Consider the following 13,930-nt stretch of genomic DNA (forward strand, 5'->3'; position numbering starts at 1 on the left):
AAAGGTGAGTAAAAAGCAGCTTGCAGTGCTAAGCAGAGCATGGTAATATTTTACCAAGGGTGACAATACCGGTATGTCTCTCTGTGTAGAAATTCCTAATTTATACTTCCCAAAACAAGAAATGAATCAAAATGCAGCTATATTTTGAAATTCACAGTTCTCTGGATGTTGCAATATAGTTCTCCAACCAAATGTATACAAAAATGCATTATATTAGGGGGGGGGTGTGCATAAAAATGCATGTATTAGTAAAAATAATAGTTTTTTCTTTAAAAATGCATAGAAAATTGCTTGGGAAATGATGTAAATTAGGTAAAAAAATGCATTTGAAAACATGTATTGCTGGGCGAAACGTGCGCTCAAATGATGATGAGTTTTCATGAGGACTTTTTGTTGTGATGAACACAAAAAAGTAAGACTGGAAGAATAAGCAATGGAGAAAAATCACAATGGACGGATCTGTCCATCCTTTAACTGTGTGTGACCTTCCTGGGGAGATGCCCTTATTTACTTAGGCACAGAACAAGCCTTTTCTCCATCAGCCCTGAATTGCCTCGCAAGCGAAGCCAACGCCGAGGAAAGCAGTTTACGGGTTCGTGCTTCACTTCTAATTTATTCCAGGCGTGCAGTTTTTTGCTGGCGGCTCCACGCTGCTAATCCACCAGATCAGGATTTCGTAGCTGGCAACATGTTATTAAAATGTGTTAAGAGCATCTCCCTGGCAGAAACAAATGTGTCAGGTTTGAAAAGAAAAAAAGGAAGGGGGGAAGGTGACCGTAGAAGGGGATGTGGGTGTTTGAAGGGGGCGGCAATAGGTAGTAGTAATAATAATAATAATAATAATAATAATAATAATAATAATAATAATATGGTGGGGAGGGATGGGAGCAGAAGGGCTCCTTTCCAGCAGAATCATACTCCTGCCCTGGCCTTGGACTGATCACAATAATACAGTTTGCAGCTTAATTACAGAGGCTCTTGTTTGTAAGTGTCATTAATGAGGCATCTGGCTTAATTTAGCTGAATAAAAATGCCTCTTAATAGTAGAGCCCGCTTTGCGGGCGCTTAATTGAGGGAAAAGCAAACATGCCATTTCCCTTCACACTAAATTCCAATTGTTCTGGGTTTTACCAAGGGGGGGGGGAACCCCTCCCCCGTAAAAACAAAACAAAAAACCCAACAACCCTCAAATGTTTTAAATAAGATGCAAACAAGCAAACGTCGCCAGGAGCTGGAAGGAAGAGCTGGTTTCGCCAAACCACCTTGGCTTGTGCTAGTCTGTTTCTTCTGCTGTGGGGATGAATTGTGGATGACCATACACCCCAGGTTCTATGAACCCTCTCCATTGTCTCCCCCCACCCAACCGGGAGATATTGAGTTCAAAACTCTGCCCTGTGAACACCCAATTTTGTGTAGAGAGAAGCTACATAATGAGGCTGTTTCCAACCAAGCTTTGCTCAGAATAGACCCACTGAAATCAATGGATCTAAGTTTGGCATGCCCACTAATTTCAATGGGTCTACTCTGTGTAGGGCTAACATGGGCTACAGCCCTCTATAATCTATAAATTATGTAAAATCAACAATTTGCATATATTAGGATCCACACTTATATACAGTAGTACCTCGACTTACGAATGACTCTACTTACGAAATATTCGACTTACGAACGATATAAATTGGCGCACGCTTATGAATTTTTTTGACATCTGAAGGCCGAATCGGGCCCTCGCCGCCGCCACTAGCCAGCCTCCTTCCGGATCGCCGCCTCCCACGCTCAGCCTATGGCCAAATCAGGCCCCCACCCCCCGCCACTAGCCAGCATCCTGCCGGATCGCCGCCTCCCGTGCTCGGCCTATGGCCGGATCGGGCCCCGTCGCCACCATTAGCCAGCCTCCCGCCGGATTGCCACCTCCCGTGCTCAGCCTATGGCCGGATTGGGGCCCCGCCCCCGCCTCTGCCACTAGCCGGCCTCCTGCCGCCGTCCGCGCTCCCTGCACTGAAAGGTAATGTTGCTGTGCAGTTTGCATGCCTTTAAAGTCTCTTTTAAAGGGTCTTTTTCCTAGGCTCCGGAACGAATTAATCCGTTTCCAATGCATTCCTATGGGAAACCACGATTCGACTTACAAATTTTTCTACATACGAATGTGCATTCGGAACAGATTAAATCCGTAAGTCGAGGTACCACTGTACCTTATTCCAGGAGAAAGCTCCCTTGAATTCATTGGGATTTACTTCAGAGTAGGGAGCTGTTTCAGTTCCCCGACAGTCTTGTTTTTCCAGTCTTAAATTCAGCTTTCGATGTTGGCATTTAAAATTAATAATAATCATGAAAATTCATCAGAATTTCTGTGTGAATTTCTCCCAAGGAACACAATTTTTGTAAGCAGTTTTGACTAATATGCATGTTTTTGCAAAGACTCTTCCCTAATACATGTTATCTTCACTTACATCTTCATTTTGATGTACGCTTTCCCATAATATATGCAAGTTTGAGAACACTGTTTGATTGGAGAACTGCATCAGAAAATTCAAATAAGTGTGAATTTTGAAGGATGTCTACGGCCCAGCTCCTAGATTTGGCTTTAAATGTGTTGTGAATCAAATTTCTCCTCCATCTCTACGTCATTGTGGACATATAGAGGCAAAGAAACATGCAAGAAACTGTAATGCAGCCCTTGAGAAACCTAGCTCAGCAAACACATGACTTTTGCCAGATTAACTTTCCGCTGCTTGAGTTGTATTTGACAAACCTACTTGTTTCCTACCTGCCCCCTAATTGGAAATGGAAAAATAGCTTTTTTTCCCTGACCCCCAATTCCCAAATCCATTCTCTCTCCCTCTCTCTCGCACACATCAACCAACCATTTTTTCTTATGGCATCATTATGCTCATTAACTTGGGGGGGGGGAGACTCGGCCCCCTCAAATATTTTTATGGGGAGGCAAAGGCAATAATAATACAGTCATACCTCGGGTTATGTACGCTTCAGGTTGAGTACTTTCAGGTTAAGTACTTCACAGTCCTGGAAGTGTTTACTTCCGGGTTCCGCTGTGGCGCACATGCGCAGAAGCACTCTATCGGCGCTTTGCGCATGTACGCTATCGCCACTCAGGTTAAGTACTTTTTGGGCTGCAAATGGCACCCCAGAACCAATTAAGTACTTAACCCGAGGTACCACTGTAAATGTTTTTTTTTTCATCTACAATACAATACAATACAAAAATATTTATTTTATAGTACAGTACATTGATTATTGCCTTCATTTTATGGATCAATGGTCTCGTTAGACAGTAAAATTTGTGTTAAATTGCTGTTTTAGGGGGTGTTTTTCATCGTCTGGAACGGATTAATCCACTTTCCATTACAGGCAGAGGGCCTTCTCGGTAGTGGCACCCACCCTGTGGAACGCCCTCCCATCAGATGTCAAAGAGAAAAACAGCTACTAGATTTTTAGAAGACATCTGAAGGTAGCCCTGTTTAGGGAGGTTTTTAATGTTTAATAGATTATTTTATCTCATTTTTCTGTTGGAAGCCGCCCAGAGTGGCTGGGGAAACCCAGCCAGATGGGCGGGGTATAAATAATAAATTATAATTATAATTATAATTATTATAATTATAATTATAATTATAATTATTTTATTTTCAATTGGAAAGTTTGCTTCAGGTTAAGTACGCTTCAGGTTAAGTTCGGACTTCCGGAACTAATTAAGTACTTAACCTGAGGTACCACTGTAATAATAATAATAATAATAATAATAATAATAATAATAATAATACCACCACACCCATCTGGCTGGGTGGGAAACCCAGACACTCTGGGCGGCTCCCAACAGAATATTAAAAACACAATAAAACCTCAAACGTTATAAACTTATCCATCAAATAGACCTATCCATCAATCCCTAGTGTATACATTTACATGCATTTAGAGGCATTTAGAGGGACCTTGGCTCCTAGGAGTTGGCTCCTAGGAAAGCAGCTCTGGTTGGCATACAAGCTGGAGGCTCCGCCTTCTGGGATGCAGATCTAGGCAAGTGTTTCAGTGTGCTTCCCCCTTTTCCCAAGTGGTCTCACATGCAGCTAACCGCCTTGGCCCTGTGGTGCTGTGACAAGAGGGGGGTGTGTGTTTCTGAGAGCTGTCCAAAAACCCAGGCAACTGGTATGGCGACATTCAGTCCTAGAGCAGTGGTATCCAGAATCATTTGCTCCTCGAGGTCATTGGCAGCTTGGAGATCTCCTGGCGGGTCCTGCTTCGCTTGAGAGAGCCAGTGTAGTGTAGTGGTTAAGAGCGGTAGACTCATAATCTGGGGGACCGGGTTCGTGTCTCCGCTCCTCCACATACGGCTGCTGGGTGACCTTGGGCTAGTCACATTTCTTTGAAGTCTCTCAGCCCCACTCACCTCACAGAGTGTTTGTTGTGGGGGAGGAAGGGCAAGGAGAATGTTAGCCGCTTTGAGACTCCTTCGGGTAGTGATAAAGCAGGATATCAAATCCAAGTTTTAGTTCGAGTAGATCCATTGAATTTACTGGCTCTTAGGGCCAGTGGCTCTACTCAGAGTAGCATTAGCACTGGCTGCAAACTCTTGTCCCTTCTCTGAGGACGCCTCTGGTTTCAGTACCAGGCAGGGCTAAATCATCACATCACATCGCTGAGCAGTTCAGTTTATTTTCTGATCCAGAGGAAAACAAAATGTCTTGAGGACGTGCTGCTTCATTAGTAATGCAGCTGAGTGCATAATGTCATTGTCTTCTTCTGTAATGGGATTACTGCTTCCCACAGTAATGGGATTCCATTACTGCTTGTTATTTATCTGTTACATTGCTTTCCAGTTCTATGTGTAGAACTTTGGACAAATATCCAAAAGCAAACACTTTTTTCCATGCAATAATGCAAGTTGGCATTATAAACTGGAGTAGGTCATAAACCAGGTAAGGTGACTGTGAACTTCTATGTTGAAATACCACCCCCTTACACACAGATACACGCACACAACATACAGTACTGACATGTGATCTGACATTGCCGACACAGTCCCCAAATCCCACTTGGCAACCTTAAGCATTAAAAATGTGGCTTTTGTTTATGTATTAAGGGAGCTGTTTGTGGTTTTTGTCTGCTCATTATGCTAACGTGAATCAGAAGAATATAAGAAGATTCTCCTGGATCAGGAAAGTGGCTCATTTGGTCCCAGCATCCTGTTATCACGGTAGCCAACCATACGTCTGTGGAAAACTCACAAGCAGGATTTGAGCGCAAGAGAGCTTCCCTCTCTTGCAGTTTCCAGCAACTGGTATTCAGAAGCATCACTGCCTTGACTGTGGAAGTCATCGTGGCTAGTCCTATCCTTCATGAATCTGTCTAATCCTCTTTGAAAATCATCCAAGTTGGTGGCCATCATTGCCTCCTGTAGCAGTGAGTTCCATAGTGTAACTAAGCACTGCATGAAGGAGCACTTTTTATGTCTGTCCTGAACATTCAGCTTCATTGGATATCCCTGACTTAGAACTAGAGTTTTATGAGGGAAGGAGAAAAACTTCTTTCTTTTGACTTCCTCCGTGCTAAGCATAATTGCATGAACTTGTCTCATGCCACCTCTTACTCACCTGTGATCACGTGGTTCGGATGCCTGATTATTGTCTTCCAAAGCAACTGCTCTATTCCCGATTTAAGAATGGGAAGTGAAATACCGGTGGATGACAAAGGAGGTTTAAAGACACTCTCAAGGCAAATCTAAAAAAAAAAATGCAGTGTAAGCACAGAAAATTGGGAAACACTGACCTGCGAGTGTTCCAATTGGAGAATAGCCTTTACCAAAGGCATCATGGACTTTGAGGAAGCACAAAATTAGGACGCAAGGAAGAAATGTGCTAAGAGGAAGGCACGTTTGGCAAATCCTCACCTTGATCAACTCCCACTCGGAAACCTATGTCCCCACTGTGGAAGGACGTGTGGATCCAGCATTGGCCTCCACAGTCACTTACGGACACACCGTTAAAACGGTGTTTGTGGAAGACAATCTTACTTGGCTACGAGTGATCACCAAAGAAGCAGCAGAAGAAAGGTCTTTCCTCTAAACTGGAAAGTCCTAAATGTTGCAACCTTTCCTCCTGCAGGCATAGCTCCATTCCCCTGATAATGTTGGCTTCCCTTTTCTATAATGTGTCCAACACTGCCATATACTTTTTGAGGTGAGGCAACCAAAACTGTACACATTATTCAAAATGGTGTTGCACTATATAATGACATTATGTTCTTGGCATTTTTAAATAATAATAATAATAATAATAATAATAATAATAATAATTGGGCTGACAAATTCCTTTTAAGTCATGTCTCAGATGGTTTTGCCTGGTTTGGATGTTCAGATCGGCGGCAGAATGGACAATTTTGTGTTGAAAGCTGTAGGAGAGGGCTTTTTCTGGTATTCGGTATGTTACTTCCTCTATGTGGTAGGCAGATCAACTTGAATCTCCTGGTGGGCCAAGTTTGGCCTGTGAACCACAGGTCCCCATTGCTTCTCTATAATATAGAACACCCACCACTTTTATTTTGGGATGCCAAAATGTTGTGGTTTTTTTTGTGATGCCCAGGCCTCCCCCATCTAAAAAAGGTCTCACCCACATCAACAAGCAGCCCCTAGAGGGTTGGCAATGGATGGTCCCCTGTCCACTGGTGTAGCAAGGGGAGGATGGGGGAAGATGGGGGCGTGTCGCACCAAGTGCCACCCTGGAGGGGGGTGATACTCGGTGCCCCCCACTGGGGAATCTTTTATTTTCTGTTGCATGAGATTTTTCAACTGTTCTTATATGTTCTTTCAATGCTGATTTCATATCTGAAGTCAGTTTTGTTCTGTAAGCTCTAGGGTTTCTTTTTTTTGCAATTCATGTTTTTCACTTTTTTAAAAAAGTATTTATTGAAAATTTTCCAACACACACACATAAAAATACGAAACACGCAAATACACACACATACACAATACAAAAACAAAAATGCAAAAAACAAAAAACAAACAAATAATAATAATAATATCAAAAACAAAATCTCTGACTTAAATCTTAATCAACACCTTTTGGACTCCCTCAACCTCCCCCCCCCTTGGGTCCCTGTTAAAATATTACTTAAACAGTATTCATTGTAATTTTACTAATCTTGCATATTATTTTCTCCATTCTTTGTTCTTATTTTCAACCCATCTTTCATATCTTATTGCAATCACCTTTATCTAATATTTCCGATCTAAATTTCTAATTTCCTTTCTTCATTCTATAACTTTTCCCCCTTCTGCCTATAATTTTTATTAACAACGAATCATCGTTCTAACATTAACTCTTAATTCAAACATTTTCCCACATCTATTATAGCATTGCTCCCCCTTTTCCACCAAGTCCAGATTTTCCAGAAGCTTACGGCGAAGTCCGTATAACATACCAGTGTAGGGCCATTTCAGTCGTCCATCTCTATCAACATTTAAGATCTATTAACCCACTCCCACCCTTTCCCACAGCTTCCACAAAACCTCATGTTTTTCACTTGGGGGGTGACAAAAAAAAATCATGCCGGGTACCACCTGGGCTTGCTACGCCTCTGCCCTAGCCCTGCTATGTAAGGAAGTAAGGCACACACTAAATACCTAGGGCATTGGTGCAGGGGTTGAGTTGGGAGCCAGATGTGGCTCACCCTAGTAGCATTGCCAGCTTTGATTTACATCTCTGCAAAACCCAGACACCCAGTTTTGTGAGCATCCTAGAACCAACTCTTAGTGAACACTCAAGGTAGAAGCTCGGCCCCCATCCTTTTGCCCCTTCCAGCCCATACTGTGCTTCTGATGTAGGCTTTCTTGCCAGCTGCTTAAAAGTGAAGGGAATGTGGCATGTGGATTATTGTTTTGTTGTTCTCCCAGAGGGAATGAGCAAGGCTGAAAACAAGCAAACATCTCCCCACCCCCTGTAGACCTCCATTTACCAGCTAGCGAGGAGGACCTGTTTCCTATCCCCCATTGTGCCCTGGCCTAAATTGTAATAACAACATCATGCTATTTTTGATTCCGTATTTGCGTGGAAAGCTTGCGGTCTCTTTGTGCCTGTGTTTTGCTTTACCTCTTTTAGAATCCAGTTCTTCTCTTGACATTTCTGCTTAATGTAGCAAAACATGACCTTTGTGAAAGGACACTTCCAGAGAGATGAGTATTCCCTTTTTTATTCTGCCTCAGAGTTACTCCTCCTTTGTCCTTTTTCCCATCTGTTTTCTCTCTCCTCTGCCCTAATCTTTCTCTGATTAGAGGATGGGGAAAAAACAACCACTTTCTCCCCACCTCTCAAGCTATGGAATACTTCTTGGTCTAGTTATGCCCCCATTGGACTTGTCTATTGAGAGATGGATGAACTTGTATGAAAGCTAATTAAATAACACTGAACTTAATCCAGCGTGGGGATGACCAATTTTCTCTCATTTTTTCAGTTTCTCATTAGTTCTCCAAATTCACACTACAGTTTGCAACTTAAAAAAAAAACCTAAAAGGAAAACATCAGCAAATTTCTTCTAATATACACATTTCTGTATGTGAGGTTGCCTAATAAATGCATTTTTCCTCAAACATGTTTTCCCTAATATTTATATTTTTCCTCATAAGATGCAATTTTGTATGTTACTTTCACTAATATTTTTTCCTGCACACTTTCTGCACACACCTTAGACTAGACAGTTCATCCTATTATGTCTCCTCTCAGCTGGCATATGCACTGCATATGCATTTTTCTACACTTTACTTGCTGGAGAACATCCCTGCAAAATTCAGAGAAGTGCGAATTTTGAAAAAATGGCTGCGTTTTAGTTCTTGCATTGTTTCGGAAAGTGAAAATTAGGTAGATTTAAATGCAAACAGAATCCTGTTCCCACCCACCCCCATCCCTATGCTTGTGACAGCCAGTTTCAAGACCTTGTTGTTTTGATTTCTTGTTACTATTATAAGAACGGAACATGCTGCTTTTGCAAAGGAACATATACAACAAAAAACAAAGCAGAAGAAAACCCTCAACCCCAAGGAAACCATTTCATGACCTTGGAATAAAAATTCTCACAAAGAGAGGCAAAAGGTCAGGTGTCAAAACTGAGGCAGGTTCTGTGTTAGGCTGTGGCTAGAGTCTGATTCTGGCAAAGGTCACTAGCCAGTGGAGAAGAAAGGGGCTGGTGGATGGGTACTGAGTGGAACAAATGAGAGCTAAAAAGTGTGGAATGTAGCCAAATGTGGATTTAAGGTGGATCCCTGCTGCCAAGGATTTGCCTTGGGTAGAATAGCTTCCATAGTGACCTCCTCCTTAAGGAGGCCATAATGCCAAGAGAGGGGTGGGAGCTCAAGAGCTTAACCAGCCTAGAAGTAGAAAGAATTTATCTTGCCAGAGAAGGAAGGGGAGAAGTGAGAGGCTTTAAGACAGGCATCCCCAAACTGCGGCCCTCTAGATGTTTTGGCCTACAATTCCCAAGATCCCTAGCTAATAGGACCAGTGGTCTGGGAAGATGGGAATTGTAGTCCAAAACATCTGGAGGGCCGAAGTTCGGGGATGGCTGCTTTAAGACCTCCAGGTTGTCTTAAGTCCAGGGTAATGAAGTGCCCTCCATATGTAGTTGGACTACAACTCCCACCAGCCCCAGCTTGTTCCAGAGATGAAAATCACAGTTCAACAACAACTGGGGAACATCAGGTTTTCCACACCTGTCTGACAGTGTATATTTTCAGTGTCCTGAGTTGGACAGTGCTGGGGGCAGCTTTGTGTGTATTGTCTACCTTCACTGTTGGAAGCTGTATGTCTCTGAAAGTCAGTTGCTGGGGAAAGCAAGTGGGGAGGTTGCTATTGAACTCAAGTCCTGCTTGTTGGCTTTCCATAGCCATCTTTTGGCCACTGTGAGACAAGGATACTGGACTAGATGGGCCCTTGGCCTGATCCAATGGGGCTATTTTTATGTTATTAGAATGTGAGCTTAAGAGGAGGACACCACTGCCTGGCCTCAGCTTCTCAGAGGCTGAGGCTCCGAGGCTTACCCCCCCCCCCATGGCTCTGCGCTTCTCCTTCAGTTATGTGTCTCTGTTAATGAACTGCTGCTGAGCCACTTGCTCATGACTGGTGTGCTCCAACATTTGCAGCAGGCATGGTCCCAGAAAGTGGTCCACCTGCTACACTGCTGAGTCAAACAACTTTGGTCCACAATGAATCTAGTAGACTCAAGTAGAGTTCGAGTCTAGTAGACTCAAGTAGAGTTCGAGTCTAGTAGACTCAAGTAGAGTTCGAGTCTAGTAGACCCAATTTGAGTCTAGTAGACCCAAAGAAGGCTCTGTCTTAGATTCCCACTCATGGAAACACTAGGAATATAGGAAGTTGCCTTGAGTTTGGCTTTAGATGCTGTGGTTAAAACCTTAAAATATATTCATCCTTCAGTCTGTTGTACAGCCCTGGGGACTATTCAAGAAGGGGCCATATCAGCTGCAGAGTTTGATCAGTGGGAAGGCCTCTTGCTGAGACCCTGGAGAACTACTGCCAGTCAAAACAGAATAAGTGGACACATGGTCTGTTGTAGTAGAAAGCAGTTTCCTGGATTTCTCACTGATGCTTCCCCCTTTATCATGGGTTGAGGAATCTGTGACCATCCAATTGTTGTTGGACTACAACTCCCAGCATTCCCTGATCATCGGCTATGTTGGCTGGGGCAGATGGGAGTTGGAGTCCAGTGGGGCCACCAGTTCCCCATCCCTGCTTTACTACACAGAGTTGTGTAATGGCGTCATCTCTATAGAAAAGAGCACTTTTCCTCTGTTGATGCCCTTGTTCTTTCTCAGCTCCCTAAATGTCTTGGGGAGGGGATGTGAAAGGTAGAGGTTATGGATGCTGGTTTGCAAATGCTGCCTGTGGAAAACAAATTCCACCCCCTCTATTTCTGTCTTTTCCTGCTAGAGTGGAGGGGACTTCTCAGAGGTTGTCTTGGGTTGCCATGGCAGCAGCCTCATTCGGTGTGAATATGGCAAAGATGCAGAAGGCAAATTTAGATCCCTTAAAAAAAATCCCTGTGGTGTTAAAATTCCTCACTGTGCTTTCATAGGGGTTGCCTGCCAAACACTTTCCCTATCTTGCTACAATTTGTGTATGTGTACACACCCAGCAACCATGTTTCCATGACCCACCCTCCATTAAACACACACACACACACACACACACACACACACACACACACACACACACACAGTATAGGACTATATGTTTAAATAGTCCAAATGTTGGGTGTAAAGTATTGTGGAGCAGGTATTTTAAGGAGGTCAGTATGTGGAGGGGATAAAGGGGTGTGTGACATTGAGTGAGTGAGTGAGTGAGTGAGTGAGTCACACACACACACATTTTTTTCACAAAAGGAGATAAATATGATATGATAAGTTGCCAAGAGGGAGAATACAATACCACCATACTTTAAAGCAGTTCCATACCATTTTAAACCTCCATAGTTTCCCCCAAAGAATCCTGGGAACGGTAGTTTGTAAGGGTGCCGAGAGCTGTTCCCCTCGCAAAGGAAGAATTCAAAGAGTTCTCTGGGAAGAGGGATTGGGTTGTTAAACCACTCTTGAGAATTATAGCTCTGTGAGGAGAATAGGGCTCCCCTAACAACTCTCACTACCCTTCACAAACTACAGCTCCCAGAATCCTTTGGGAGGAGAAGAAGCCAGGACTGTGGCATGCACCACTGCTTTAAATGTATACTACAGATCTGTGAAAAATGGGCTGGGGTTTCATTTCTAAGTTTTCTTACCTGCCCTTCTCCATGAAGTCCCAGAGAGGGTTACAATGATGTAGTTATAAAAAACCAAACTCTTTCAATTCTACAAATTTAATAAATATAAACAAGTAGAAGCATTCCAGAACAGTGTAAATTGAGCAAAAGATCCCACAAAAAAGTACCTTAATTGTCAAAAGCCAGTGTAAAGATGCTCTCTCCTGGGTTGCCTTTCCCGTCACTTCTGAGGGTGGTGGAAAGACCAAGACAGCTCCTTCTGCAGATCTTAACACTCCTATTTAGAGTTATAATTGTTTCACATACATTATCTTGTTTCACTGGCTCTGTAAGGCAAAGTCATTGAGTTGTCTCCAAGTACTGTATGTCCTAGTCAGGGTAGACCTATGGAAAGTAATGAACCTAAGGTGAGCATGTTTATTAACTTCAGTGGGTCTACTCTGGGCAGGGCTAGCATTAGAAACAACCCAGAATTATTATATCCATATTGAAGAGGGAGAGTCTGAGAGAGAGAGAGAGAGAGAGAGAGAGAGAGAGAGAGAGAGAGAGAGAGAGAGAGAGAGAGAAATTGGCCAAAGTTCAACTATAAGTCCCAGCACAACACTGAATTAGGTGCAGTTAAGCCTCTCAATGAATTAAATTTTGCAGAATAGTAAAAGTGGTGGAGTGAATAGTGCAAAATAAGAGCTATAATGCAAATTGCGTAATTTCTACAGCTTGCAGAATTAATGTCACAGAATTTGGATTTCCTGGGCATTTAACTTTTTTTAAAAACACACACACACAACAACAACAACAACAACAACAACAACAACAACAACAACAACAACAACAACAACAACAACGATATTGTATGGAATACTTACCACACTGATAAAACACCTGCTTATGCACTGGGCCTACTTTGACATTAATATTAGAGTACCAATAGATCCCTGGAAATATTGGCAATAGATTTGTCCTTGTTTAATTAGAATCATTTATTCATGCTGAGAGAGCACATTTTACAATATATTGATTTTTCATTTTATCTTTCTAATTTTGGTTGTCGCGGGGAAAGACTACCTTAATTTCTCTTTTTCTAGTGTCCCCCCCCACCCAACTTGTAATATCTCTACTTCTACAGGGTAATTATGCGCTGAGCTCAGTTGCAGAAGTTGGAATGTGGAGATAATTATTCATAGTAAATTCTTCCTCTCTCTTTTTTCTCCCCCTCTCAGAAACCTCTCTGGCAACCGGCTGACTACGCTGTCGTGGCTACTCTTCAAGACACTGAGACTTACCGAGCTGTAAGTTGTTATTTGGGAGGTGTTGTCTGCAAATGCCAATGGGAGGGGGAAGGCCAAAGGAAGAGGCAGTTAGGAGACCTTTTAAGGATTCAGACAGGATGGAACGATTGAAGGAAGTTGTAGTTAAGGGCCACTTTGAAGCAGAAATGCATATTAATGATAAAGACATGGCTGATGCAGGAAAATGGCGACCATGTGTTAACCCTCCTCCTCTTCTGGAGGTAACAAATATTGGGACGCAGGTGGTGCTATGGTCTCAACCACCGAGCCTCTTGGGCTTGCTGATTGGAAGGTCGGTGGTTGAAATCCGTGTGACGGGGTGAGCTCTCGTTGCTCTGTCCCAGCTCCTGCTAAGCTAGCAGTTTAAAAGCACGCCAGTGCAAGTAGATAAATAGGTACAACTGTGACGGGAAGGTAAAGGGCGTTTCCGTGCGCTCTGGTTTCCGTCACTGTGTCCTGTTGCACCAGGAGCAGTTTAGTCATGCTGGCCACATGACCTGGAAAGCTGACTGTGGACAAACGCCAGCTCCCTTGGCCTAAAAAGCTCCTCACCCCATAGTCAAATTCAACTGGACTTAACCGTCTAGGGGTCCTTTACCTTTTACCTTACCTTTTATGGGCTGTGTTGTGAAACCTGCCTGGTCTCAAAAAAGGGGGGCAGGGGAATCACAGGGCTGGACCACCCAGGAGGCAAGGCAAGGTGACCATTTCAGGTGGCAGGATCCACAGGGGCAGCAGATCTCAATATGGATCTTCATTCCCCGCCTTGTTCCTCATGTAGATCTTCACTTGTCCCTTTTTTCCCTGGCTGGAAGAGGGAGGGAATGCCATTTTCTGGTTTCCTTCAGTTGTCAAAATATCTTGGGGCG

The 13,930-nt window shown here is 43.2% G+C and overlaps 1 protein-coding gene across 4 annotated transcripts in view; it reads left to right on the top strand.

The window, feature by feature from the left end:
• Positions 1-13,930, top strand: part of NTRK3 (neurotrophic receptor tyrosine kinase 3) — a 406,625-nt gene that overhangs the window by 135,945 nt on the left and 256,750 nt on the right. For all 4 annotated transcript variants that reach the window (XM_035131834.3, XM_060282684.2, XM_035131835.3 and 1 more), the window contains exon 4: positions 12,993-13,061. In XM_035131834.3, coding sequence (XP_034987725.2) covers positions 12,993-13,061 — 69 coding nt within the window. The remainder of the gene's footprint in view (positions 1-12,992; positions 13,062-13,930) is intronic.

The sequence above is a fragment of the Zootoca vivipara genome, chromosome 13, assembly GCF_965207765.1.
Source record: "Zootoca vivipara chromosome 13, rZooViv2.hap1.1, whole genome shotgun sequence".
Lineage (NCBI taxonomy): Eukaryota > Metazoa > Chordata > Lepidosauria > Squamata > Lacertidae > Zootoca > Zootoca vivipara.